At 47.8% G+C, this 24,167-nt stretch overlaps 1 protein-coding gene and 1 non-coding gene across 2 annotated transcripts in view; both read left to right on the top strand.

Moving 5' to 3' along the window:
- The window catches only part of SZT2 (seizure threshold 2 homolog (mouse)), a 54,279-nt gene that overhangs the window by 6,669 nt on the left and 23,443 nt on the right, over positions 1-24,167 (top strand). Inside the window, exons 9-38 of the mRNA NM_001277766.2 lie at positions 355-525; positions 5,849-6,080; positions 6,807-6,936; positions 8,191-8,333; positions 8,989-9,141; positions 9,497-9,611; positions 11,413-11,618; positions 12,012-12,236; positions 12,606-12,684; positions 13,048-13,151; positions 13,419-13,587; positions 14,075-14,189; positions 15,323-15,436; positions 15,921-16,118; positions 16,235-16,347; positions 16,833-16,974; positions 17,917-18,121; positions 18,218-18,330; positions 18,800-19,058; positions 20,469-20,634; positions 20,717-20,809; positions 20,987-21,068; positions 21,190-21,471; positions 21,703-21,841; positions 22,097-22,213; positions 22,332-22,395; positions 22,750-22,935; positions 23,006-23,344; positions 23,486-23,606; positions 24,066-24,140. Coding sequence (NP_001264695.2) covers positions 355-525; positions 5,849-6,080; positions 6,807-6,936; positions 8,191-8,333; positions 8,989-9,141; positions 9,497-9,611; positions 11,413-11,618; positions 12,012-12,236; positions 12,606-12,684; positions 13,048-13,151; positions 13,419-13,587; positions 14,075-14,189; positions 15,323-15,436; positions 15,921-16,118; positions 16,235-16,347; positions 16,833-16,974; positions 17,917-18,121; positions 18,218-18,330; positions 18,800-19,058; positions 20,469-20,634; positions 20,717-20,809; positions 20,987-21,068; positions 21,190-21,471; positions 21,703-21,841; positions 22,097-22,213; positions 22,332-22,395; positions 22,750-22,935; positions 23,006-23,344; positions 23,486-23,606; positions 24,066-24,140 — 4,650 coding nt within the window. The remainder of the gene's footprint in view (positions 1-354; positions 526-5,848; positions 6,081-6,806; positions 6,937-8,190; positions 8,334-8,988; positions 9,142-9,496; positions 9,612-11,412; positions 11,619-12,011; positions 12,237-12,605; positions 12,685-13,047; positions 13,152-13,418; positions 13,588-14,074; positions 14,190-15,322; positions 15,437-15,920; positions 16,119-16,234; positions 16,348-16,832; positions 16,975-17,916; positions 18,122-18,217; positions 18,331-18,799; positions 19,059-20,468; positions 20,635-20,716; positions 20,810-20,986; positions 21,069-21,189; positions 21,472-21,702; positions 21,842-22,096; positions 22,214-22,331; positions 22,396-22,749; positions 22,936-23,005; positions 23,345-23,485; positions 23,607-24,065; positions 24,141-24,167) is intronic.
- MIR1665 (microRNA 1665) lies at positions 16,111-16,188 on the top strand. Its single transcript, NR_035158.1, has one exon. It is a non-coding gene; the product is annotated as a microRNA 1665 (primary transcript).

Genomic DNA, 24,167 nt, shown 5'->3' on the forward strand with positions numbered 1-24,167 from the left:
CAGGGAAAGGTGTAAAGCCCAAAAGTTTCCTGTGTAACTATTGCAACAGCAGTGCAGTTCCTGTCTGTCCAGGCTAAACATGCTGCTCTATTGTGTGCCTTGTCACAAAGTCTGTCCCAAAGGAGGCTAAGCTGCACTCCACCCTGCCTCTCTCCCAGACCTCTTGGCCATACTAGCAGACCTGTTTGCTGTGTTGCAGAACCAGGAGTGGGTGTGAATGGTGCCTGAAGAAGTACTGTTCTTTGGGCCTGTAGGTGTTCCAAGCAGTTCCTGTACAGCTCTTTGGGAGAGCTGTTGCTGTAGGATGAGGAGTAGGGGAGCTGACTGCTCACAAACCCTGTCTGTTTTTTGCAGTATCACAGCACAGACTGTTCAATGAGCACCTGGTGTCTGCAAGCAGCAATCCTGCTCTGGCGATGAGGAGGAAGAAGCACACTGAGAAGGAGGTGCATGCTGACCTCGTGAGCATTGTCTCAGTCCGCCTGCGTGAGGGCTACAGCATCCGTGAGGTCAACATCACGAAAGGTGACAAAGATTTAAAGCCTCTAAACTACAGTTTTCTAGAGAAAGAAACTGCTGGAACCAAAGGTGTTTGGTGGAAATGCTGGATCGGTCAGAACTATGATCAGTAATACCAGAAGAACTCAAAAGCATCCAGTGGTCCTGGTTTCTCATCTAGTCTGCTGGATGGCACCTTGAGAATTAGCCACTGACTAGGGGACTGCAAGGGGCTTGAGTATCCCAAGTAGTGCCAGTAAACTCTACCTAACTTTCCATCTCTGGTTGTGGTTAGTGCCCTAACTGAAGGGGAGATAAGAAGAATCTAAATATAAGTTATGAATTGCAAGCAAGGGAAGAAAATATTTTTGACCTTCACAATGACCATCAGAAGCTCTGAAGAATGGAGTTATTAAACACGGTGTAAATGTATACAACATAGGGTGATCCAATGGCTTCATTATCCTCTTTATATCAAAGAGGATATATCAAAGAAAATCAAAGTCTGTGATACAGTTTGAGAATTCCAAACGTGCCATGTTATATTTTCTATGACTTTGTTGTGGTCTGCCTTAAGATCACGCAGGTTGGTCTCATGCTGTGCTTGGAAGACTGTCCCAGAGCTTCACAGCTCTTTCTCAAACTTCCCTTCTAAACTTGCTCAGACCAAATTAGACCTGTGTGACTTTATTATCCTTAATTAAGTTTATCCTCCTCCAGCATTGTATTTATTTAGAAATAATGCCCTTCTCCTTGTAACCTTCCTTTTGGCAGCAAACCAATGTTTTAGGCTCCTTTTGCAAGGGCAGGCTTTCTATTCAGTTTATTTATCTTAACAGCAATTTTTTTTTTCCAGTTTGCTGTTTCTCGAAACAGTTGATAAGAGCATTGTAAATGTGGTTTTGGTCAGTGCCTTGTGCAGCAGTGCTAATGCTGCCCTGCTTCTAAAGTAAAGTACCCTATCTGATAGAGTGGGAATCACGAGGTTGCATTAAGTTGTTAGCTCAGAAATGCCTGTGCCTTTTATGCACCTTTGCTTGATGAATTTTATGTTTTATGGCTGTTGTTTTTGTTTGCTTGCTTTTCAGTAGTCCTTAAATGCTCTGCTCTTCAGATAATAGTACTTTTAAATTAATCTCAGTCTATTGCTCCAGGCAAAGCGGTCAGTTCTCTGTGTGATGACTGCAAATGCAGATTCTTCTGGCTTGAGGTTTTTTTTTTTATTCCTATTAAAACAAACAGAATGAATCTAAACCAGTTCTGGGGGATGTTGGTGGTGTTGTTGTTTGTTTTGATGAAGATTACTGGCAATTAGATTACATGGGGTAATTTCTACAGTTGGTCTTCAGGGAATATTCCAATTTCTTGCTTGGGGAGTTTTCTATTGAGATTCCACTGAGGTTTCTTGCTCAGACAGTTCTTCTGGTAACATCTGCAGATTGTATTCACTAATCTGCCAGGCGTGGCAGGAGGTGCTTTCAGTAAATCCAGATAGATTAGGTCCATTGCGCTCTCCTTTTCTAGGAATGCCCACGAAATATCTGACAAGTCAATTCCTGTCTGAGCTGTGCTCACTATTATGTCTGTTGTCCTTTTATGCACCACTTCACTTACAATTTGGAGGACACTGGAGAAGCAACCTTCCTGTTATCTGGCAGCAGTGGTGAAGTGCTCTTGGTGGTGGTGAAGTTCTGTAGAGAAGTGCTGGAAGAAGCAGCAAGCGTGAGTCATTCAGAAAGCAGTCAGTCAAATTCACGTTGGACCTTTTTGCACGAAGATGTAGCTACAACCTCTGGCTCAGGATACTGTAAAGGAGCAAGTTTCTGGGCTCTGGAGATGTGTGTCACAAATATCAGCACATGGTTAGCATGCTTCCCACGCTTTTCCTTAGGTGTCTTCCTGCCTTCTGTTAGCTGCTGGATGTGAGTTGGTTGGTTGTTTTTAGAAGAGCAGAGGAGCAGCTGTACTGAGTTGGTGTTACCTTCAGAAATGAGTAGTTAAGGGCAGGTGTGTGGGGAGGAATAAAAGCAGGGTAAGCATGCTCAACATCCCTTTTTTCCCTTTGTCTTCCCTTTGAGCGCTCTGAATCTGTTTGCAGCTCAAGGGCTTCCTGAGCCAAAAATAGTTTGTGTGTGTTTCCACAGTGCTGTTTTTGTTGTTGTTTTTTAGGAGGAAATTAAAATGAGATGCTTGAGCTATTGAAAATACAGTGTGCATTTCTATGTCAGCCTTCAGCATAGTAGCAGATAGTGTTACTTGTAATTTGGAAATACTGAACGCCCTGGGGATTGGCTGTGTTGTTGAACTAATGGCTTAAATTTATAATTTATAATAGATCAAGACATTTAGACGTCCAGATCTGCCTCTGCAAAGGAAAAGCATACTTGGCTTATCAGAGCTCTCTGGACCTTTCTGTAGAGAAGTGTGTAACAAAGAACAGTTAATTAACCTGGATTGCCAAAGGCTTTTGCCAGTGCTTGCCAACTAGAGGCTGCTAAGGAGCCAACTGGCTGTGAAGCGAGAGGAAAGAGTGCAGTTGTGGACTTTGACACTGTTGCTTTTCTGCTTCACTTTGCCAAAGGCAGAGCAGAATAAATAGTTAGCTTTGTGCTCAGAGGTGCCCGGAGAGGTTGTTTGTGGTATTTATAAGTGCTCTGGTTACCCTCACTGTTTGATTGCAGATATTTAGGTGTTTAAAAAGCTGCTATAGTTAGTTGGGAATAAAGAAGCCCTTGTGATAGGGGGAGGACTAGGAAGCATGGAAGGGAGACGAGCTCTGTCAGAAGGCTGTGGGGCGTGATGGAGCTCAGCTCCTCTCCTGTTTCTTTTTGGGGCAGCATCAGAGGATTGCTGTCTGTAACAACAAAAAATAGTGATTCATTGACTATTTGGCATTGCTGTGTGCTGAGGATAGGAGTGCATGGAGGACACTTTCTGAAAATTCATCTTCTGTGAAACCAGTCCAAAAACGGCTGGGCACAGGCTGGACAGGGACATCTCTGGGTCAGGATTGAAGGCAAAGTGAATTTTTTTAAAAACCAGAGCTGAACTTTGTATTGGAAATGCTAAGTCATGGCCTGAAGCAGTGATTGAGCACCTGGTAGGAAGGCAGGGCCAACGCAGGGGAGCTCAGGTGCATGCAGTGCACCTGAGTAACCAAAAGGGGTGGAGCCAGGATCGGCCCCTTCCCACACCTCGTTTAAGGGTTGGCAGTGAAGGTGAGGGCATCTCTTGCCAGAGATCCCTGCCTACCTGAGGCCTTCCAAAGATAAGCAACTCTTTTCCTTCATTTCTGCATCAGTGGCTGTTGCGTTTAGGTTCACTCTCATTTGCTGTCGCCAAAGACTTTGTCACCCTGCTATTATCATCCCTTTATATCATTACAGACTTCATGAAGGAAATCAAAGCAAGAAACTCCTTTGTTAGCTATGAAGTCAAGAACCAGCAATAGATTGCTTAGTAATAAGAACAGGTTAAAGATTCATTGGCGTATGACTTCAAACTAAGCAAATGTTTTGCCTGTGTTTTCAGCTTTGCTTGTGTTGGGTGATAAGAACAAAGCCAAGATGACTAATGGAAACACAGCTGGAAGTAGGAAATATTTTTCATTAATGACCCAGGCAAAAAAAATGTAGGAATTTACTTATCATGTTTGCTGTTGATGAAGTAGGAAGGCTTTGTTATGAGAACCAAAATGTTGTGCAGAAAGCAGTGGATGATGACTAGAGCAATAGGAATGAGATGCAGTTTGGCAGTGTGAAATGGAAGGACACCCATTCATCAATTCTTCTTTAGTCTATTTGACAAGCTAAGCAATCTTCATGTGGAGACAACAGTTGGTAGAACCCTGGCAAATGCAAAGAACCTGTTGTGAAAAATATGAGGGCCTGCAAAGGTCTGAGTGGAATACAGGTGATATATACTAAGCACCTTTAATTATCTTTTCTTTTTTTTTGTGAGAAGATGACTCCTTGCAGCATGGAGAGGACTGAGACTGGGGAGGAGAGTTGATAGCCCAGTACAGACTGATGACTATGGTTTGATTTAACCTTCACGGTCAAAGCTGAAGCCAGATAAGGATTTCTCTCCCTAGTGCACACTCCCTATTGATTTTCCTGGAAATTAAGCTTCTGGGAATAAAATTCATTTCAGAAAAAAAAAAACAGCTAATCATGAACTGGGCATATACTCTGGAAATTTTCTTCTGAAAGTCAATGGGTGGCAGATTCTCTAAGGCAGCCTCTTAGTAAGGATTGTAGGGGTGAAAAGTGAGACTGCTTTAAAATGGAGTGTAATCAGCCTTTGAAAAGAGTGACATAGTGTACCAATGGCAGCAGCAAATGCAGCTCTGCAGGAAACATAGGATCCAGGCTGATGACTTGTTTGTATGGTTTCCAGCACTTCTAGTCACCTGTCTCACAAATGCTGCAAGTCTGGCAAACTGTGGAGCAAGCTGGACATCAAACAGATGATTGAGCATTTGAAACAGCAACATGGTGCTGTTAGAGAAAGTCACGTGTTTCACTGAGCTGTTTTGGTACAAATACATATGCACTGTCAGCAGTGCGGTGATAGTTTTCTGCTCTTCTTGTTCAGTGAGGCTTGCTGTTTGACTTAATTGTGCTAGAGATGCAGTGGCCAGCCCATAGAGAGAAAACTGCAGTTTGAAGAACAGGTGAATATTCAGTTAGCTTCTTAGTTTTGAGAGCAGCTGGGTAGAAAAGGTTAAACATGGTGTGAAACTCTTGATGCTTGATGTTCTAGATTGTATGAAATAGTCTCTGTGCAGGAAGAACATACAACTTTAGTTCAGGAATTGGTCCTCACCTCCCAGGTTCTTCTTGATCAAGCCCTGTGGTGTCTAACTACATGTCCATGTTTCTGCAGTGGAATAGATTAACTCTGCAAACAGCTCACAAGAAAACTTTGTAGCTTAAAGTCCTTGCTCATCTTTGCAAGGCAAAAAGTTGTCCTGGAAACAAAGCTGAGGCTGCAAAGATGGTGACCCATTGCTAATATCAGCATCTTCCTCAAGTTTCAGTTGCTTTCTCTAATTTGAATGCTATGTTTACATTTAAAGGACTGTTCACAAGTGCTGCAGTGCAAGCAAAGCTTCCGTCTGTTGGAGGGAAGGGAGAGTGACTTCAGCTGGAGTTGGACTCTGTGGTCCTTGTGGATCCCTTCCAACTCAAGATATTCTCTGTTTCTATGATTAGGGCAGGCAGACAGTTAAATTGCTTTGTCTTTCTCATAGTGATCGAACAATCTCAGTGTAACTGGGAGTCCCTGGCTAGAGATATAGCTCAGATATTTGCAGAATACTTGAAATGATTACTTTGCTCTCATGCAGGAGGATCTCAGCTGGAGGTGAAACTGGTGCTGCTTTGGAAGCATAACATGAGGATAGAGTACTTAGCTGTGACACCTTGGCCCCTGGACCCATCAAAGCGCAGCACGTGGGTGGAGGTGACGATGGAGGGGAGCTATGACATCTTGCACGACATCAGTTGCACCATGAGGAAACCTATCACCAGTCTGTACCGCACAACAGTTATCCGGCGCTTCTGGAACACCTTGCAAAGGTGAGCTGGACCTTCCTCAGTAGTTCTGAGTCCAGTGTAACTAAGAAGTCACTTCCTTGATCTATTGGGGCATGGGTTATGCAGGCAGCCTTCCCAACTCAGGGTCTCAAAAGAATGTGCTTACAAGGAAAAGACACAACTGGCAATGAACTTGCCTTCTGGCCAAGCAAAAGACTCAGGCTAGCCTGTGACCTAGTCTGTGAGATTGCCTCATGATTAAGGTATTGATTGCTTCCTGTGAGTCCCAATCCTGTGATGCAAACCTCAGCTCTCAGACTGCCATCCCATGGAAGTGATGTGTTCCTGCAGCACTGCCTTGCTGTGAAGGCTAGTAGTACAGCAGGCTCCTATGCAGTAACTGCTGCACAGTCATGCTAAGAAAGCACCTCATGTCTCTGAAGCTTCCGGGGTTTGTGGGTTATAACTGTTCCCTGTCCAGGGTGACTGTTGCTCGCCACTACTCTGCAGATCCTTTTCCTTACCCTTCAACTATACTTTCCTTACCTACAACTTTGTTCATCTGTCTTTGTGTTAGTCTGTTAAACTTGAATTCCCTGTCATTCTCTTTGCAGACAGGCATTGAATCCCAGTCTGACCGTAGAAAGCTGTGCTGATGAATGTGGGCTCCCAAAAACTCAGGGAGTGCTGTTTGTGCAGGCACGGAGTGACTGGGGCATTGAAGGGGAAAACATGGGCTTTTGTGGTTAACTGCCCCTTCTCTTCCAGCATCAACCAGACGGATCAGATGTTGGTTCATCTGCAATCTTTTGACACAGTACCGGAACACTTCACCATTCCTGAGAGCACCAAGAATGGAGTGCCCCTCTTCTATATCCCCCCAGGCTCAACCACTCCGGTATGTGCCCTCTCTGTCCTACTTAGCATGGGACAGGTGTCCCTCCTGCCTGTTCTGTATTGCACCAGGCAAAGCTGAATCGTTATGAGCAATCAAGACTTTATATAGCTCTCGGTCTTCATCTTTTCAGATGCACAACAGAGTTCATGTGCAGTGCCTGTGAGCATCCCATCCCATGCTTCTTCCCCCATGAGACGTAGCCCTATGTCTTTATTGCTGCAGCTATGAGTCTAAGCCTCACAGAAAATCTCCTAAGCATGCTGCAAAGCCTTCTCTTGTAGCAATGTGATGTTTGAGACTGATGGGGAGGCTAACATGCTTCTGCTGCAATTTTTCAGTGGATACCTCATATGTGAGTTGCTGATTGCAGCCTTGTGCCCTGGTGTTGTAGCTCAGCGCCATCAGGGGAAGATAGGATCTGCTAAATGGCTTTTACTTAACAGGCTCATTGCTTTGAGCACTGATGTGAAAGAGGCATATTTGTCATCTGTGCAGCAGAAACTAAACAAAAGATGAGCTAACAGTTTCCACTGTGAAATTCAAACTCAATGAAGCTCTCTGAGCAGGAGTGCTGACACACTACCTGCTTCTTGCTAGCAGTGTCCTTGGCTTAGGCAGAAGATGATGACTAGCAGATATCAAAGTTAGGAGAGAATTAATTTAAATTTTAAATTTTGTTGCTTAAGCCCTTTGCTCCTTCTGGTTTACACAGTACATCATTCTGTGTATGAACTTGCATCCCACGGTGTATTTGGAGCGTTCCATCTTATGGCTAACTGCCACTTTATTTCAGTGCCAGCAGTGTTGGTTGAATTACAGTGTTACCTACAGACATGCTAGAGTTGCCCAATGCTGGTGCTTTGTTTACTGGTATCCTACTTGCATGTGCATTCTCACGTGGGTTATCTTGGTGTTTAATTGCTCTGCTGACACAAGCCAAATATTCTCAAGCAGTGAAGACACCATTACATGTGACATCTTTTCTGTAGTTAAATTACTTGATGTTATGTAGTTAAATTCCCAATTAACTTGACATTTCAGCCACCTGATTTATTTCTGCTTGCATTGTACTGCTTGTTTCAATGTGAACACAGTTATTATGCTGGGAAGCAGTATCTGAAAACTAGGCATGTGCATGGCTTTCTAGGTGTAAACAGCTCAGCCACTAGAGAAATTCCTGTGCTCTCTGGGTAGAGGCACACAGTTTCTTGCTGAACATTGCCTTCTTACCAGTCCACCCTGTCATTTTCTCAGGTGCTGTCCCTGCAGCACAGCGGATCTGACTCGAGCCATTCCCAGTTTGCCTCCTACTGGAAGCCTATCCTTTCCATGGATGCCAACTTCTGGCAGAGGTGGCTGCACATGCATCGTATTGTTCTCCTTCTGGAACATGACACGTATGTAACTGGCAGGGCTGAACTTGGCTGCACTGTGTAGTCCAGCCAGGGGAAGCACAGTGTCGGTTCTTCCAGACATTGTGGAAACTGCCTTTCAGTTCAGTCCAGCTGCAGCTCTTTTGCAGGCCGCTATGGCCATGGAGAGGACTCTGCTAGCTCAAGAGACTTGAGAGACTGTGGTGGGGAAGTCAGCTTTTGTCAGGAGGGAGGTTGTTCTCAGGAACTAAGGTTATTTCTTAGGTCCTCCTCGGATTTGGATTTCATGAGTGCTTTGGATGTGGACTGTCCATCTGAAGCTATCCTACAGGTTTTTGTTTGCTGTTGGAAAGCACCTGCCCCAAAAGCATTGATTTCCTGAGGGTGGTTCAAGTTGCAAAGTTGCAAGAAAAGTAGCCATGTATTGTGTGAAGTACATTAGATATAATACAGGTGTGCTCTGCGAGCTGGAGAATGGGGTCCCTGTGGCTCAGGGTGTGTGGCTCTTACTGACAGGCATGGACATGGGACCTATTTGGATGAGAACAGCTGTGGAGGAGGAAGGCTGATGTGATGTTTGGAGGATGGATATTGGAATGGGTGTAGCTAAGGGTCTCTAAGCACTGGGGAGGAGATGAGAAACTGTGGTTTTAAGATGTCTGTCTGCCACATTCTGCAGGCCTGTGCCCAAGCATCTGCACACACCAGGCAACAATGGTCGCTACAGCACCATCCAGTGCCGCATCTCTCATTCTGCTCTCACCTCCCTGCTGCGGGACTGGAGCAGCTTTGTGCTGGTGGAGGGCTACTCGTACGTCAAGCTGATGCATAGGTGAGTGTCTCTGAGGTGGTTCCGTGTGAAAAAGTGGGCATATGGCCAGGCCAGAGATACTGTTAGACCAGTACGCTGCAGTGGGCTGGGAGCAGATATCTAGGGGAGAGGATAAGAGCATAGAAGCAGATATGAAGCTTGTGTGTTCTGAATTGCTTCTAGTGTGTTCCAGGCTCAGACTAGAGAGAAAGGGAAGGTAGCTTGAGGCTGAGGGTGGTTCTGCATGCTAGGACTTAGATGTGTTGCTGCTACGTTATGTGGGCTGCTGGGCACTGGGGAGCAGGCCTACACTTGGTCTGACATGACAGAACGACACCTGTGTTATTTCAGCCCTGTCTTAATCCGTCCTCCCTAGCTCTGAGGATCCTACTCCCTCCTCATTTTATGTGGTGCGGATCATCTCCAAAGCTCCCTGCATGGTTCTCCGCCTGGGCTTCCCCATTGGCACACCTGCACAGGCCAGGAACAAGGTGAGAGCTGGCTGGCTGCTTCCAGGGGTAGAAGCAAGCAAATAGTTCTGGATGTGGAAGTGGTGGATAGATCACAGGCAACACTGTAGGCAAGTATCCTCTAATAACTATTATACTAAAGCTTAGGTTGGTTTGAGTTTACTGTAACAGAAAGGGACAGTTTAGACAAAGCTTTTTGTGAAAGAAAGTTTGTCTATGAAAGATCTAAACCCAAAAACGTGAATATCAGTAGGATAGCTGGTCACATGAATGCTCTTCCCAGTGCACGATAGAACTGTGGGCCTTGAAATGACTCAGAGGTTATCTGGACTATCCTTGTGACCAAACCCCAATCAATACTCTCGGTCAAGAACAGCTGATATTTGTCTGACTCATCTGTAAAGACCTCTAAGATGGATGTACTATGTGTTCCCTAGGCTGTCTGCTTCAGTAGGTGGTGAGTTGTGTATGTATGTTGTACAATCAGGGCAAGGAGGGGTTGGAGATGAAATGCAAACAATTCCCTGCCTGACCAATACTGGAGTGGGGAAAAAAACACACAGAAAATGCTTTAGAGACATGCAAGTATTTTTTACGTGTGTGTATATGTATTTAATAACTCGTTTATTAGAACAAAGAAGAGGGCTGCCCCAGCCAGATTCAGGAGGTAAGGTCAGTGTGCGAACTGTTTCTCCAGCTCTAATGGCAGAGACATGTCTAAGTGTTCCTAGGTAGAGCAGTAAGTATGAGAAACGTGCCATTAATCTGTGTGAACGCTTTGGTATAAACAAGAGGTCTGTCATTAAATGTTGATCTTTCATCTTCACGGAAGGTTTTGGTTTGCCTCATTTTGCTCCTCAGGCTGATCTCACTCTAAAGCTGACATAGGGAAGGGCCATCACTTTCTGAAATGACTGTCCTAGATAACGCAGTGCTCTGGCACTCAAACACCTTCGTGTCATTAGTAGGAGATCCAAGCTTTGGGCTTTGATTGTAAGTGACAGGTTTCACAAAGGAGTTCCTCCTGGCAGGTATGAGTTAACACCTTTCTTGTGAAGAAGGTGTGGGACAGGCATGGCACCATACCCTGCAGCTCTGGGCAAGTTCCAGATCGTTGCAGCAGGAGCTGTAAATCATGAATGGTGTAATGCCCAATTGTTATTATTTTTATTATTATTTTTTTCTTGCCTACCAGAGGGCTGACTAGCTACTCAGTGTGGAGGATGGCAGAAGAGTGTCCCCCACCTTGTTTAAGGGGGAAGGTCCCTTCTAACCTCAACCATTCTGTGATTCTGAAATATGGAAGGGTAGAACAGTATCCAGAGTTGTTAAAAACAAGATGAAAAGTAATCAGGAAATAGTCTTGGAAGTATATTGGAAAAAATAATCTAACCTAAAAGGCTTCAACAGCTAAAGCTATTTTTTACAATAGAGGTTTTGACACATGAAAGTGATGGAGGAGGAGTGCATAAGCTGTGGGATCAGTCTGTCCATCTCACATGTAGTAGTTTACATTATCCACAGGCTGTGGAAGGGAGGAGAAATGAATGTGGATACTTAAACTGTTTTTGTGGAGAAGTTGGCATGCAATTAATTTGTTTTGATTAGAGTTACGGAAGGTGATTTCTCCAGCCTTGAAACCATCCTTACGTTGTTTTGACCTTTCTCTTGCTTTTAAAAATATTTGGTGTAGTTGTTAAAATGTGGATCTAAGAGCCTTGGTCCTCCTTATCTGTGTATTCGAGGTTGTTCTGGAAGCTTCTTGAGCACATTGTCTCCAGACAAAGGTGATGGTGTTTACCTTTTGCTTTTGCCATGACAGATTGTGGAGGAGTTACGGGACCGAATCCTGCAGTTGCGCTTTCCTCACAGGGTCCAGAGCAAGGAGGCAACTCCAAAAGCCAAGAGGAAAATGCTGGGCAGTAGTTCTCCCTCCAAGTCTCCACCTGTGGCTGGGGTCCAGTCTGCCCTCTCAGACAGACCCTGCCTTGTCGTGCTGCACAAACCCTTGGAGAAGCTGCTCATCAGGTAGTGAACCCAAGCAGGCAGTGTGATTGTGTTTCCTGGGAGGTGGAAGGATCTATGGGTGGTGCTGTCTGTGGCAGAGTGAGAAACTATGATGCCTGTGCTTGGTTGGGGTGGTTTGGGCTACAGGGCTAGGGAATGGTGGATGTAGTCTGGAGGGCGGTGACTTCCAGTGGGGGCCTTTGCTGGGTAGGCAAAATTGTCAGTCTTACCAAATATGATGCAGAATTAAGCTGAGTTATCACTGTCTGAGGGAATTCTGTGCTGAGCTAGACGTGTTCTGCTTCTGGAGGGCTCTGTTCCTGGCCCAACAAGCATGTTGTGACTCCAGGCAGTTCAGATCCTGAGCAGAGCATCCTTTCCATCTCAGCAAGCCACACTCTTACCTTCTCTTAGGTATGAGAAGCTGCCTTCTGACTATCGAGCTCCCTTCATTCTCAACCTGGAACATCCTCCAGTGTCTGGCCCGCTCACCATGGTGGCCAATCGTACTGCCTCGTCTACCCTGGCCTCACTGTCCCGCTACTTCTATCACCAACGTTGGATCTGGAGTGTCCAGTCAGGGCTGGCACCAGCTGTGCCCATCACAGCAGTAGCCCAGCTCCTTTCCACACTCACAGAGTAAGTTGTACACCTGAATGGAGATGCTTTGTCCAGTTAGTTCTAGGGGTGTAGATCTGAGGCGGAGAGTTTTACTCATGGCTTCCAGAGTTATTTATGCCAGTGCTTCACCCAGTTCTTCAGCTGCAGTTGAGGAAGAGGGGTATCCTGAAACACATACAAAAGGGCAAGTAGTATTACTTTGCCTGGAGTGTGTAGGTCCTCACTCAGGCTGTCCTCTGCAAAGTGCACCTCTCCCCATTCTCTGTGTGCAATTCCCTGCCTTGGTAAGGGAGATGTAATGGAGTGAGGGATTCAGTTAATTCTTGTATTTGAGGCTTGCAGTACAGATAGAGAAATCCTCCGTGTCTACTACTTCTCTGTTGCCAGGGTCCGACTGTCAGAGGGTTTCCACTTTGCATCCAGTGGGGATGGAATTATCAATATGGTGCTGGAGCTGCCCATACAGGTGAGCCTGGAGGCCGTGCTGAGGAAACAATCCTTTGTTGCTTCTTCCAAGGTAGATTCACCTTCCTGTAGTGGGTAGGTGGGTGTGATTCATCTTCCCACCCACTTGTAACCTTGTGGTAAGTCTCCCTGTACACAACCTCCTCTGAAGTAAACCAGTGTGCGGGTTGGGTCCTGCTTTTTATCTCCAATTAGAGATCTGCTTTGCTGGCAGGCTATTCTGGAGAAATTCCTGGGGTTGATGCAGGTTCCCTCTCTCCATCACCACGAGTGGAGCTGGTGAATGGGGCTGTGCTGTGTGACGGGCACTGCGTAGGTGTGTGCTGTTGCTGCTGGCCAGGCTCATGCTGTGTCTCCCCTCCAGATTGATGGCTCAAGTGGCAGCAGCAGCGGCAGCAGCAGGGAGAAGCACACCTGTGTTGTCCAGTACATCCTCTTCCCCCCACACTCTACCTCCACCAAGGACAGGTGAGGCCATGGCCCTGCTCCTGGGGAGGGCTGGCAGCAGTGGGGGACGTGACTCCAGACTCAACCTTGGTGGGTAGTGTGGAGAGCAAGAAGGCCATCCTGTAATCTAGCACAAACACCCAGCTGCCACAGATAGCTTACCGGTTAGGTGGGGCTTTGCCTGCAAACCTGCAGTTTGTGTCACTGCTCTCACAGCTCAGAGAGGAGCTTCAGTAGGCTTCTGGCTCTGTCCCATCTCATAGAACTTACTTTGTGTCTTTCTTTCAGCTTCTCCACAGATGATGACAATGATACAGAGGTGGAGGCCATTGAGGTGGACACAGAACTGAACCTGGTCACTGAGTGCTGGGTAGAGCCACAGAGCGGCCATGTTCACAGTACTGCTGAGAACTGGAAGCACCTCCATGGTTTGCCCTACCAGAAAATACCTAAAGCGGTAAGTCCCTGAAAAGATGAGGGCATGGGCCCGTTTTATTAGAGGGAGAAGGGTTTGTTGCAACTGTACCATAGTACTATGGGATGAGTTGCTGGGAGCCCGAAGAAATGAGAATGCTCCTAACAGAGGAAGCTGAGATTTCCAAAGGAGGAACTGGGCTGCTGAACAGAAGTGGCTACTAGATTGCAAGGCAGTGGTTGCAATGTTGCTCTGGGATAAGTGGGAGAATACACATTATTTTGTTAAGAGCAGTTCTATTAAAGGGGAGTGAGCTAGGCCAGAGCAGGCTTGCAGGCAGCATTGCCAATGCACCACCTGAACAAGGCAAAAGGAGATTAGCAGAGGGTTGGAGAAGGAGAGAGCAATGAGTAAGAGTGAAAGGGACAGGACTGTGGGTATTTCTTCTCCTCAACTTGAAACTGTTTTCAGCTGCATGAGGGACTAGCAATTTTGTTGCGTACAGCTAAGCTTTGGTTGCTTATTACAGCTCTACCCACGGGACCTTGCGTGCATTGCCACCATGCTGACATTTGAATACATCAGCCAGCTGTGCCAGAACAAGGAGTGGGTCTGTCCTCCTTCAGACACCAAAGCTACTGAAGGTGAGCCCATTTATGTCCTGGCAGGTTTAAGGGAGCAAAAGGAGGGGTAGCTAGGCACCTCGTTTATTGAGCAATGTTAGAGGCTTCTAGAAGGTTGAGCATGTATTTTTGACAATGACTTCCTAGACTTTGATGGCTCTAGACTGCTTTGTTGCACTTGTTCAAAGCTGTCAGGGAGATGGCTTCATTCTGGGAAGGCCAAAAAAGGCACTGCAATTTTCTGCCTGAAGTGGGGGTGCTCTGCTTGAACAGACAACTCAGGAGGTCTGGTTTGTCCTCTTCCTTTTGGGTAGGATTGTGCCTTTCCAATCTGACACAGTTTACTGATAACTCCAGCAATGTGGGAGGGAGTTTTCACCCTTGCCAGGCAATGAGTTTTTGCTTTAAAGCTTTTCTCAAATGTCTAGGCTTAACATTGCTACTACCTAAGCTTCTTGTCAGTAGTTCACTCAATCCCTGATCTTTTATTTGCTTGTCTTACAGTGAATAACACAGCCAGTGTTGTATGAGTTTCAGGGAGCCAGGATCAGCCCAAATGCTGGATCATTTCACTGGTCCTGTGGGAGAAGGAGAGGGCCAGGAAAGCTCGGGGTATAGAGGACAGATTCTTTCCTGAGGAAGAGGACAGGAAGTGTGTGAAGGGATGTGGGGAGCCTGCTGGATGGGAGATCTCTCCCAGGAGCAAGGTTGTCCTTGTTCCTGACAACTCTGCAAACATAGACTGCCTCTGGCTCCCAGCATGGCCACTGACCTCCAGTTGTGTTCCCTGTGACTTTGTGCAGCTCTTGTCCGCTGGCAGCTGTGGGCTTGGTTGTGCTGCGGGCAGCCTGGGCTGTGTAGAGCCTCATGGGTTCCCCTTTATCCTTGAATGAAAGTGGAGGGGACTCCAACAGGAAGGTACCTCTCTGTAGGTAGCTCACAACCTGCTGCAGTCTCCAGCAGTCTTTGATCTTCATCTCAGTCTTCCTTTGTTATCCCCCTGTTCTCAGAAGTAGAGGGAGATGGGGCATTGTTGCTGTGCCCTATCACTGTGCTCATATGTTTCATTTAGGGCGGGCACCATAAATGTCCAGGTGATCTGGAGAAAGGACTCTGTGGTGCCATCAGGAATGTCATATTCCCAATTCTTGCAGATCCAGACATGGGGGCTGGTTTCAGAGTGCATGAGATCCCATTCCAGTTCAACCTCATGAAGCTGTTGCCCAGGTGTCAGCAGGTTGAAATGTTCTTCTTAATGCTGACAAAAGGTGAGTGCCTCTTCACTGCCTGCCTCCTCTGGTCCTCCTTTGGCATCTCTGTGCTCCCTGCTATGTGTGCTTGTCTCCCTGGGATGCAGGTGTAGGGGAGCTGCCATGTCTCTTTGAGTAGCTCGGTGCTGTTCCCAGCTCTGCAGCCCCAGGGTTGCAGATGTATTGCATTCTTGTGATGATAGTTTTGGAAGAGTTGCTTTTGTAAGTTTCAAATATAGATAGTTGCTTTGTATGGTGATTTCTTGTCTTTATCCCTGACATCTCCAGACCAGTTACGGTAGTATGGAGAGTCAGTGCATGGTAGCTCGTGTTGCTGGAGTTGCATCTTGGCATCCTCCGGGTCAGCCTTCTAGAGGTGCCAAGGGAAACTTCTGGCTGTGTAGAAATGTCACTTTGGAAAGGGCTGTCCTCTGGGAGCCTGGCAAGGTGGTGGCTGTGGAGATGCTGTCTCTAAAGCTGCCGTGGTTCTGTTTTGGAGCAGAGAATGAGGAAGTGACCAAGGACTCTTCGTTTGTGCCCAATGAAATGCTACTAAACCTCTTCCATGGCTGCCTGCAGCATGACCTCAGTGATCGGGAGATCCCCATGGCTGATGCTGATCATGTGGCCTTCATGGAGCAGGTTCTCCAACGGGATCGTGATGGTCATCAACCACCCTTCACCCTCCCTGTGATACGAGGTAAGGCCCAGGAGCGCTGCAGCAGGGATGCTGACAGCTGGAGTGTCTCAGGGCCTTGCTTTCAAGTGTTTTCCTCAGCTGGTGTTCCTCAGGTTGGTTTCTCTGCTCCATTCCAGAAGAAACCTCAAAAGCCTCTGGGACTCTGGAGCAGCAGGATACCTCTGCATCCTATCATCACGCTGGCAGCAATGGCACCAGGGATATGACTGGCTCCACAAGTACTCTGCAGGTACTGCTGAGCTTCTGGCCCTCTCCTGAGCCCTCACTGAGGGGTAAGCTAGCAGCTGTTGAAGAGCAGGAGAGCGCATAAGAGCTGAGAACAGACTGAAAGGGTGGTGTTTTCCCACAGTTGGCAGCAGTTTAAGCTGCAGCCTGTGACTGAGGTTGGGCAGGAATCCAGTAGATGTGTGGGCAGTTCCACTCACTGTGGGCTTAGCCTGTTGGAGCAACACGGATGCTGTGCTGCAAAGAGCTCAGAAAATCATGGGCAATCGTTGCCTGGAGGCCAGAAGCAGCTCCAGTAAAGCTGACTAAGCATCTCCTGTATTTCCTGGAGCCTGGCTGCTCTGAGAATGCTGTGTGGATTTGCCAGGGTGATTTCAGTGCTGTGCCAACCAGTAGTCATGGAGGAACTTGCTCTGCGTGGTTGCTACTTGCCCTGGGGTAGGCTGTGCCATGTGCTATGAACTTAGCAAGCTTCTGCTCTTTCCTTAGAGCCTTGGCAACACAGAGCTTCCTGAGGATGATGTGACTTTGAGTGACACTACGGGGCCTTTTCCACCACAGTGGCGATGCTATGCAAAGCTGGTCAATCCACAGCATGTGTTCCTGACCTTCCTGCCAGCCACGTTCTCAGGTGAGGCCCCCTTTTGTGGTGAGGGAAAGGAGGCAGCACTTCCAACCACCTCCTCAAGAAAACAAGAACAGCAGTACCGGCCCTTCTAGGATGGAGGGGTGATTAAATAGCAGAATCTAGATACAATATTTCTTGCTCCATAAGGCCAGGAATAGAGCGCTGCAAAGTGATAAATGTCTTGCTGTTTTCTCCTTGGACAGTGTGCTACTCACATTGTTTTCAGGGCAGGAATTTGGCTATGACTCGTTTGCTAGCTATATTTGCTACCTGTAGCTGTTGAAATATTTCCCCAGCAGAGAAGATTGTTAACAGGTGAAGAGGCTGCTAGTGGGATGCTTTAGGGGAGTCCCTGCTTCTGGCATTGGGTCTGGTCTTCCTTCCACTGAGCTATTGGTAGAAGCTGCTAGGCTCAGCTGGAGGTATGCTTTGGTGCTGTTCCCACACACAAAGTGATAGCAAGAACTTCTGCCTTGGGAATGTAACAGGGGTTACCTGTTGGCACAGGACAGAAGGAGGATTTTGTTTTGTTTTCTTCCAGATGTACAGAAGCTGATGTCTTGTGGATTGGACAAACCTCCAAAAGATGAGAGTCAGTCTGGAGAGAGTACTCTGAGACCTGTCTGTGCAGAACAGGACAGGGCTGAGGCTGAAGAAGGGGATGCTGCAGTGTCGTTACCTACCCTCAGCGTAACACCAGTGCATGGTACTGCTCTCAGGACAGCAACTGGCTAATGAATTAGGGCAATGCCTTTCCTTTCCTTGGCTTTTCCCAAGCACTCTAATTCCTACTGTTAGGCAGATTGTACTAATGTGTGTGCAGGGTGGGGAGAAGCCTGTAAAATCAATTCCTGCCTGTGGGTGCTGCTGTGAGGGCTGTGATTTCTCAGGCAAGGAATGAGGAACACACTGAAAGCCTTTATCTCAGGAATCTTTGTTTTTCAGAAGCGAGCCATGACTCTGGAGAACAGAGTGGCCCCTCACGGAGAGATATACATATCTCCTTCTGCCGCCAGAACTCACAGTCTGAGCTAGGCGAGTGTCGCCGATTCCGCTGCCCCATGTACATCTACAGCTGCTCTTTGGAGCTGCTACGAGAGCAGCTTGTCAGCCCACGGACACATCGTCCTCCCCGGGACATCTTTTTCAGGTAATACCAAACATACGTGGTTTCTGGAGAGAGCCTGATGAGAGGCCGGCTCCAACCTTGCCTCTTTCTCTTGGCTTTGTGTGTCCTTCTTGCCAGGTCCCAGTCTCTGGAACGTCCTCCTGCTGCTGCTTGGTTAGATCATAAGCATAAAGAGTTGGTGAGTTACTGCACGCTGCTGCAGGAGCATTCCCACCAGTGCTATGTGAAAGGTGAGAAGCAGTGTGATGCGAGTTGGGGCAGGTTTGGGGCTGGACTCTGGATCTCCTTCATGAAAACAGTGTCTTAATTTTCTTGAAGTTACCTGAGGAAAAGGAAGAAGCTGTGGGATTTGGTCTCTAATGAGGATGGATTTAAAGATGCTTCAGTGTATTCTCTGTGGGCCTTGCACAGCTTGTTCCTGGAGCTGTGACTGGGGGGGGTTCCTTCTGAGTCTTTTCTCTCACCTTTGGGGTGACAGATCCCTAAGTCTCTTGGGCATGACTGAGCCCAGGCTGACATGTAGCATTAGACATCTTGACTGAGTCTTGTCTCCAGTACCTGCATTGACTAAAGCTCTGTATAGGGATTTGGTGAAAGTCTGGTCTTTGCTCCCCAGAGTGTGACTATTGCCTGATTCTTGTAGTCTTGCATCTTTGCACATCTTTTACACTGCACTTTCAAATACTGTTTGATCTGTAGGGCTGTTCAAGAGCCTTCAGCAGTCACACAGCATCAGCTCCCAAGACCTTCTTACAGCCATGGACTACTGTGAAGAGCTGCTCCAAGAGATTGATATCACCAACTTCCTGCTGACAGTGTGCAGCCATGTCCGCTCCTTCCGAGAGAGCCACCAACATTTCCATACTCACCCTAAGGCTGCCAGCTTCCAAGTGGGCAGCATAGAGCAAGAAGAGGAGCAGAGCTCTAGAGAACGTGGTGTCTTGGTCTCTGAATCGAGGTGAGGTCTTACTTCTCTTAAAACTGGACTGAGACAGACCATTCTTCAAGGATTTCTTATTACTTGCTAGGAAGGATGTTGTAGGGCAGGCTTTAATAGCCACGTGTAGAAATAAGTATTCCCATTGGGATTCACACCTGGTATGGTGTCTACCAGGCCCTTCTCTTTTTTTTTAATAACCACTGGTGACATGCATCCTTTGACTGTCTCTTGTAGTCAGCTCATAAATATCCCATCCGGGCTGTGGAGCAGTTTGTCTGCAGGTAACACTTAGGTGCATTGTTTCCAGAGAAACTGTGCATCTCCTGCTGCCTGACTCATCTGAGATTACTGCTGATTCTGGTGAAAAGGGTGGGTGATAGCACACTTCATCTCTTTCTGAAGAATAAGGTGTCCTTTCTTTAATTAAAAGACTAGAAATAATATCACAAGAGAAAATGTTACTGCAGAACTAGAATATGCTTGATGATAAAACTGTCCTGCTAGGATGTTTATGAGCTTTGTGTTGTTTTTGGAGTCTTAAGGAAAGGGAGGAGCACTCTATTCTACCTTACTGTGCTGTCTGTTGAAGAAAGAAATGCTCTGTGTAGATTTTTTTTTTCACCCTTGGTTTGCTGTTGACTATCCGCAGTTCCTTGATATGAATGCACTAGAATTTGTTGGGAATCCTCAATCTTATTTAGTCTTCTGCTGTAAATCAGCAGGATGAAGCTGCTTTTGAAGAATGCTCATTGTTTGGGAAGTCAGGTGACTTCTTCCTCAAGTGCAGCTTTCACACAGAAAAAGTGTGGGAACTTTTCTTTGTTTATAAGATAAACAATCTGAGTTGGGATTGGTGGTTTACAGTAAACATTTCTGAAGGATGAATGGCTTGTGATCTGCCATCTGTATTACTAATTCAGGCACCTGAGAGTACTTTGCCCGACCTTTATCCTACTCCTCAGATTGCATTCTCTAAGTGTTAGGCACTAATTCTATCCCAAAGCTGCTGAGTTAGCATGGGCCTGAGCTTTGTGCTCTGCTCTGTGCTGCCAGGATGTTAGAGGTGCTGGCATGGCATGATTTGTTGTGGAATACCCTGGACTGAGTTTTGGTAATTTAGGTGGCTCCCTGTACTTAGCTGCTTGTCTCTGTTTCCTAGGGAGGGAATAGCATGGTGTCAAATAACCAACCACAGGATTGCTGTGGTTGGGCTGCATCTAGCCTGGCTTCAGACAGCCTGAGTGCTTATCTGGGTTAGAGGGTGGGAGGAGGGTTTCTGGGGCTGTAGGGGTGGAAACTGGATGACTTATGTGTTGCCTCGTATTCAGACAGATAAGGTGTGGGGAGCTGTGAGATGGGATGCTTGCAGGGTAGGTAATAACTACTGCTTCTTGATTTGCCTGTCTGACCTGCCCACCATCCTTTCAGTGCGGAAATGGAAGACTACAGTGAGCAGGACTCTCACAATGTTGCCAGCCCCCCAGAGGAGCCAAAAAGCAGTGTGGGCACCAGTTGCTGTTCAGAGTTTCCCCTTTCACTGCTGGAAAACGGACAACCCTGCCAGGCACACCCTGACCTGCATAGGATCATCCAGGTGAGGAATGTGGGAGTTTGGCTTGTCTACCACAGGACGGTGGTGTGGAATGTCTGCTTCATGGTTGGGATTTTTCTTTCAGGAAAAGTTCCTGGAAATTGGAAGTTTACATTTCAAGCCAGTGCCATCAAATCCTCACTATTTCTTCTATTGCCCACCATCAGCCAAGAAAGAGGTAGGCATGGTGCTACCCTGGTAGGCACCCAGTCCTTGTGGAGAGAAGCAGCTTTGCTTCTCATCGGTTCTGGATTTGGGGCTGGCAGGCTCATGGGTGAACCTTTGAAGAGCCCACCACAACAGCCTGCTTCACTGCCTGGCACAGTTCTGGTATCTGTCCTTCTCTCCCTCTCAGGAAGAGGCATCTCGGGATCAGGCAGACAGGAAAGGCAGTGAGGACATGGAGGTATCAGAAGCAGAACTGGCAGCTGAAGAAGGTAAAATTTTCTTGCTCTGTCCTGGAGAAGGAGTATGTTGTCTCACTGGGGGTAATGCCTGTCAGAATGTGTCTGTGTCTGGTGGGGTCTCTGTTTGCTAATGGGGATCCTGTGTCAACAGGAACTGTGTCTGGGTGCTGCATTGCCACAGAGAGTGACCCAGAGCTGGAAGTGGAATACCGTGAGAAGCTGGAGCATGAGTTCCCAGACACAGATTCCCTCTCAGACTCCAACACAGTGAACCAGGACGATGACTCCTTCAGCGTGCTGGGAGGGGACTCACTAAATGAGCAAGAGTTCCTGGAGCAGGAGATGCCCCCACTCTTTGTGCACCTCACTTGCTCTGTGAAGCTGCGTAGCCAGCACAGCTCCATGCCTGTGCAGTCCCTTCCAACTTGTCTAGGTAAGGACAAGCCTTGCTGTGAGGTTAAAGGGGCGGTCAGGCTTTTGTGAGGTCTCTCACTTGCTGTGGCTTTAGTTGTGGAAGGATCACAGAGGATGGTGACCTTCTTAAGCCTGTCCGGGTGTGTGGAACAGCTACCTGTTGCAGTCTCTGTGCTTCCCATTAAGCTGTGCATGTGTGTAAGTGGAGCTGTTTGTTGTGTGATCACCTTAGTCTGTGATCTCTCCTCAGGGGAAGTTCTTGGCTGCCTGGAAAGCTGCCAGGGCTTGACCACCATTGACCTGGGGGACCTCTGTGTGACTCTGGATATCTTTGTGCTTACCCTGCCCCTGGAGATAGAGGTTGTGAATGCAGACATTCTCCATAACAGGTAGGTGAGGAGAGGCCCAGCTGCTTACCCATCCTCTGCCTGCCTTTCCCAACAAGATGGTCTCAGGTCATCTCCCTGTGCTGAGACCGGGTATTGTCTTCCTTTTGGAGCATGCAACAGCCCTGAAGAAAATGAACGTTTTTCCAGGATAGGCTCACCTTTCATAGGGATCACTTTTCCTTCTCTGGAAACTGTGTATGTTCCTCCTCTCTGGCTCAGAAGCTGATGCTCAGCCTGCTCTGTCTCCTCTGGCAGATGCACCTCAGAGAGCAGCGTGTCCTTCACTCGCTCTCCGGGGCAGCCATCCTCTTTCCGGTCAGATGAGGATATCATGCACAACTTGGACCGGCTCCCATCCACAGGAGATGAGAGGTATGGCTCTGCAGCTCTAGCAAACCCTGTCATGAGTTCCTTTTGCAGCCTAGGAGCTGCACTCTGGTGTCTGCATGAATGAGAATGACTGACTGATTCTTACTGTCCTCTCTCCTAGGCACCCTGCGCTTTCCAACCTCCCTGGAGTGCACAGGCAGGCTATTGAAGCTACTATGAATGAGGTAAGGCAGCCTTCCCTGCTTCTTGCTTCCAGCTGGAGCAGTTTGCCACAGCACACACTTGCTGTTTTGTACTTTGTAGCCTGCTTTAGGCCATAGCCTTGGTCACTTGAAGTGACTTTCAAGCCTTGTATCACACAGGTCATTGACCTTGTGCTGCCCAAAAGTGTGAGGTTAACCTAAAAAAAACTTGTGTGCAGTATGGGACAGACAAACTTCTTCCAGAATCCTTTTCTTAGGTACAGTCAGAAGGAAGTGAGGGAAGTAGGCAATGAGTGAAAATATCCTGCACTTGTTGAGGCTTGGGTGAGAACTGGGGCAGTCACATTGGTTGTGCTGTGTCCCTGCTCTGCTCAGATTCGCTGGCTTCTGGATGATGAGATCGTGTCTGCGCTGCGCCACTCGCAGGTCATCAGCACCTCCATCCTGCACCGGGTGGCCACTCACATCTACAACTCCAAGGGGAGGCCCAGCTGCCACAGTGAGGTGGTGCTGCTCCAGTTTGTGTTTGGACCCGAGCACTCTCTGGAGAAGTTCAAGGAGGTAAAGAAGGAGCCCTGAGGCAGTGCCATACCCTCAGCTAGTGGAATGCTTATTCTTCCCTGTGTTGCAGGAGTTCAGAAGAATGGCCCTGCCAGGCTACGTGATCAATGCAGAAGGCAATGACTACCACTACATCTCCATCAGCCGCCTGCACTCCAGGCGGGCAGCCCCAAACCCTTCGGGGACACCATGCTCACAGCAGCAAGCCGGAGGGAGCACAGGGACAGCCCTGGGCCAGGCAGGCCAGGAGGGGAGCAGTGAAGCAGAGGCAGAGAGCTCTGAGCTGCACCGTGCGAGCTGTGTCCTCCCAGAAGAATCTCAGGGTCTCTGGGGGTGGCCAGAGAGTGAGATGCGCATTGTGCCAGACACAGGAAACCCCGTAGGTGGGGGCAGTCATGCTCAGGATGAGGTGAGAGACCCTTGGTTGGGCTGGTGGGAGGGTGTGGGACCCTCTGGTGAATGAAAGTAGAAGGATGAAGGTGGAGGACGGGGTAGAGTTGTTTTGGTGCCTGTTCTACTGGTTATTTTTGTGACTTTGGCTTGTGTGCAGGTCACAGGAGAAGCGCTGAGCCTCGAGCAAACCAAAGTACCTGGCCATGACTCCCTGGAGGAGGCAGTCCTGGAGACGACCATACAATCCCTGCCGTCTTCCTCTTCTGAAAAGGGCAACAGTGAGAAATCACCATTAGTGACCCCATCTGCAGCCAGCCTAGCTGACTCTGTAACACAGACTAGGGAAGGTAGGAGCTGCAGATGTGGGCAGGAGGGTACCTCAGCCTCAGGAGCTTTTGAGGGGCAGAGACAGATACTTTTGGCTGCGACATATGTAACCTGACTTATTCCTGTCCCTGGAGTCAGTGCCCAGAACTGCTAGTCTTCTCTACCTTGCTGCAGTGCTGGCAGTGTGCTGCTTAATGTTACCTGGGGTGTTTGACTGTAAAGGGTGCACTGATATCCCCGCTTCCATGAAGTTCCCAGTGTTTCCATTAGTGACTGTGTGAGGCCCGTTGCCAGCAGTACATTCCCCAGTACTGCCTGCCGGTGACTTACGATGGAGCATTTCTCTTAACACATGGAGTGTACAAAGGGGCTTAGCAAGTGCCTTCATGATCACCTCCTCTTCTCTGCAGGCTCCAGCAAGCAGCGTCCCAGCCGTGTGCAGAGCCTTGTGTCCAGCCAGGGCAGCATGGACTCTGACCACCTGGGTGAGTGCTGGGGTTGTCAGCAGCAGC

Source organism: Gallus gallus, chromosome 8 (assembly GCF_016699485.2).
Source record: "Gallus gallus isolate bGalGal1 chromosome 8, bGalGal1.mat.broiler.GRCg7b, whole genome shotgun sequence".
NCBI lineage: Eukaryota > Metazoa > Chordata > Aves > Galliformes > Phasianidae > Gallus > Gallus gallus.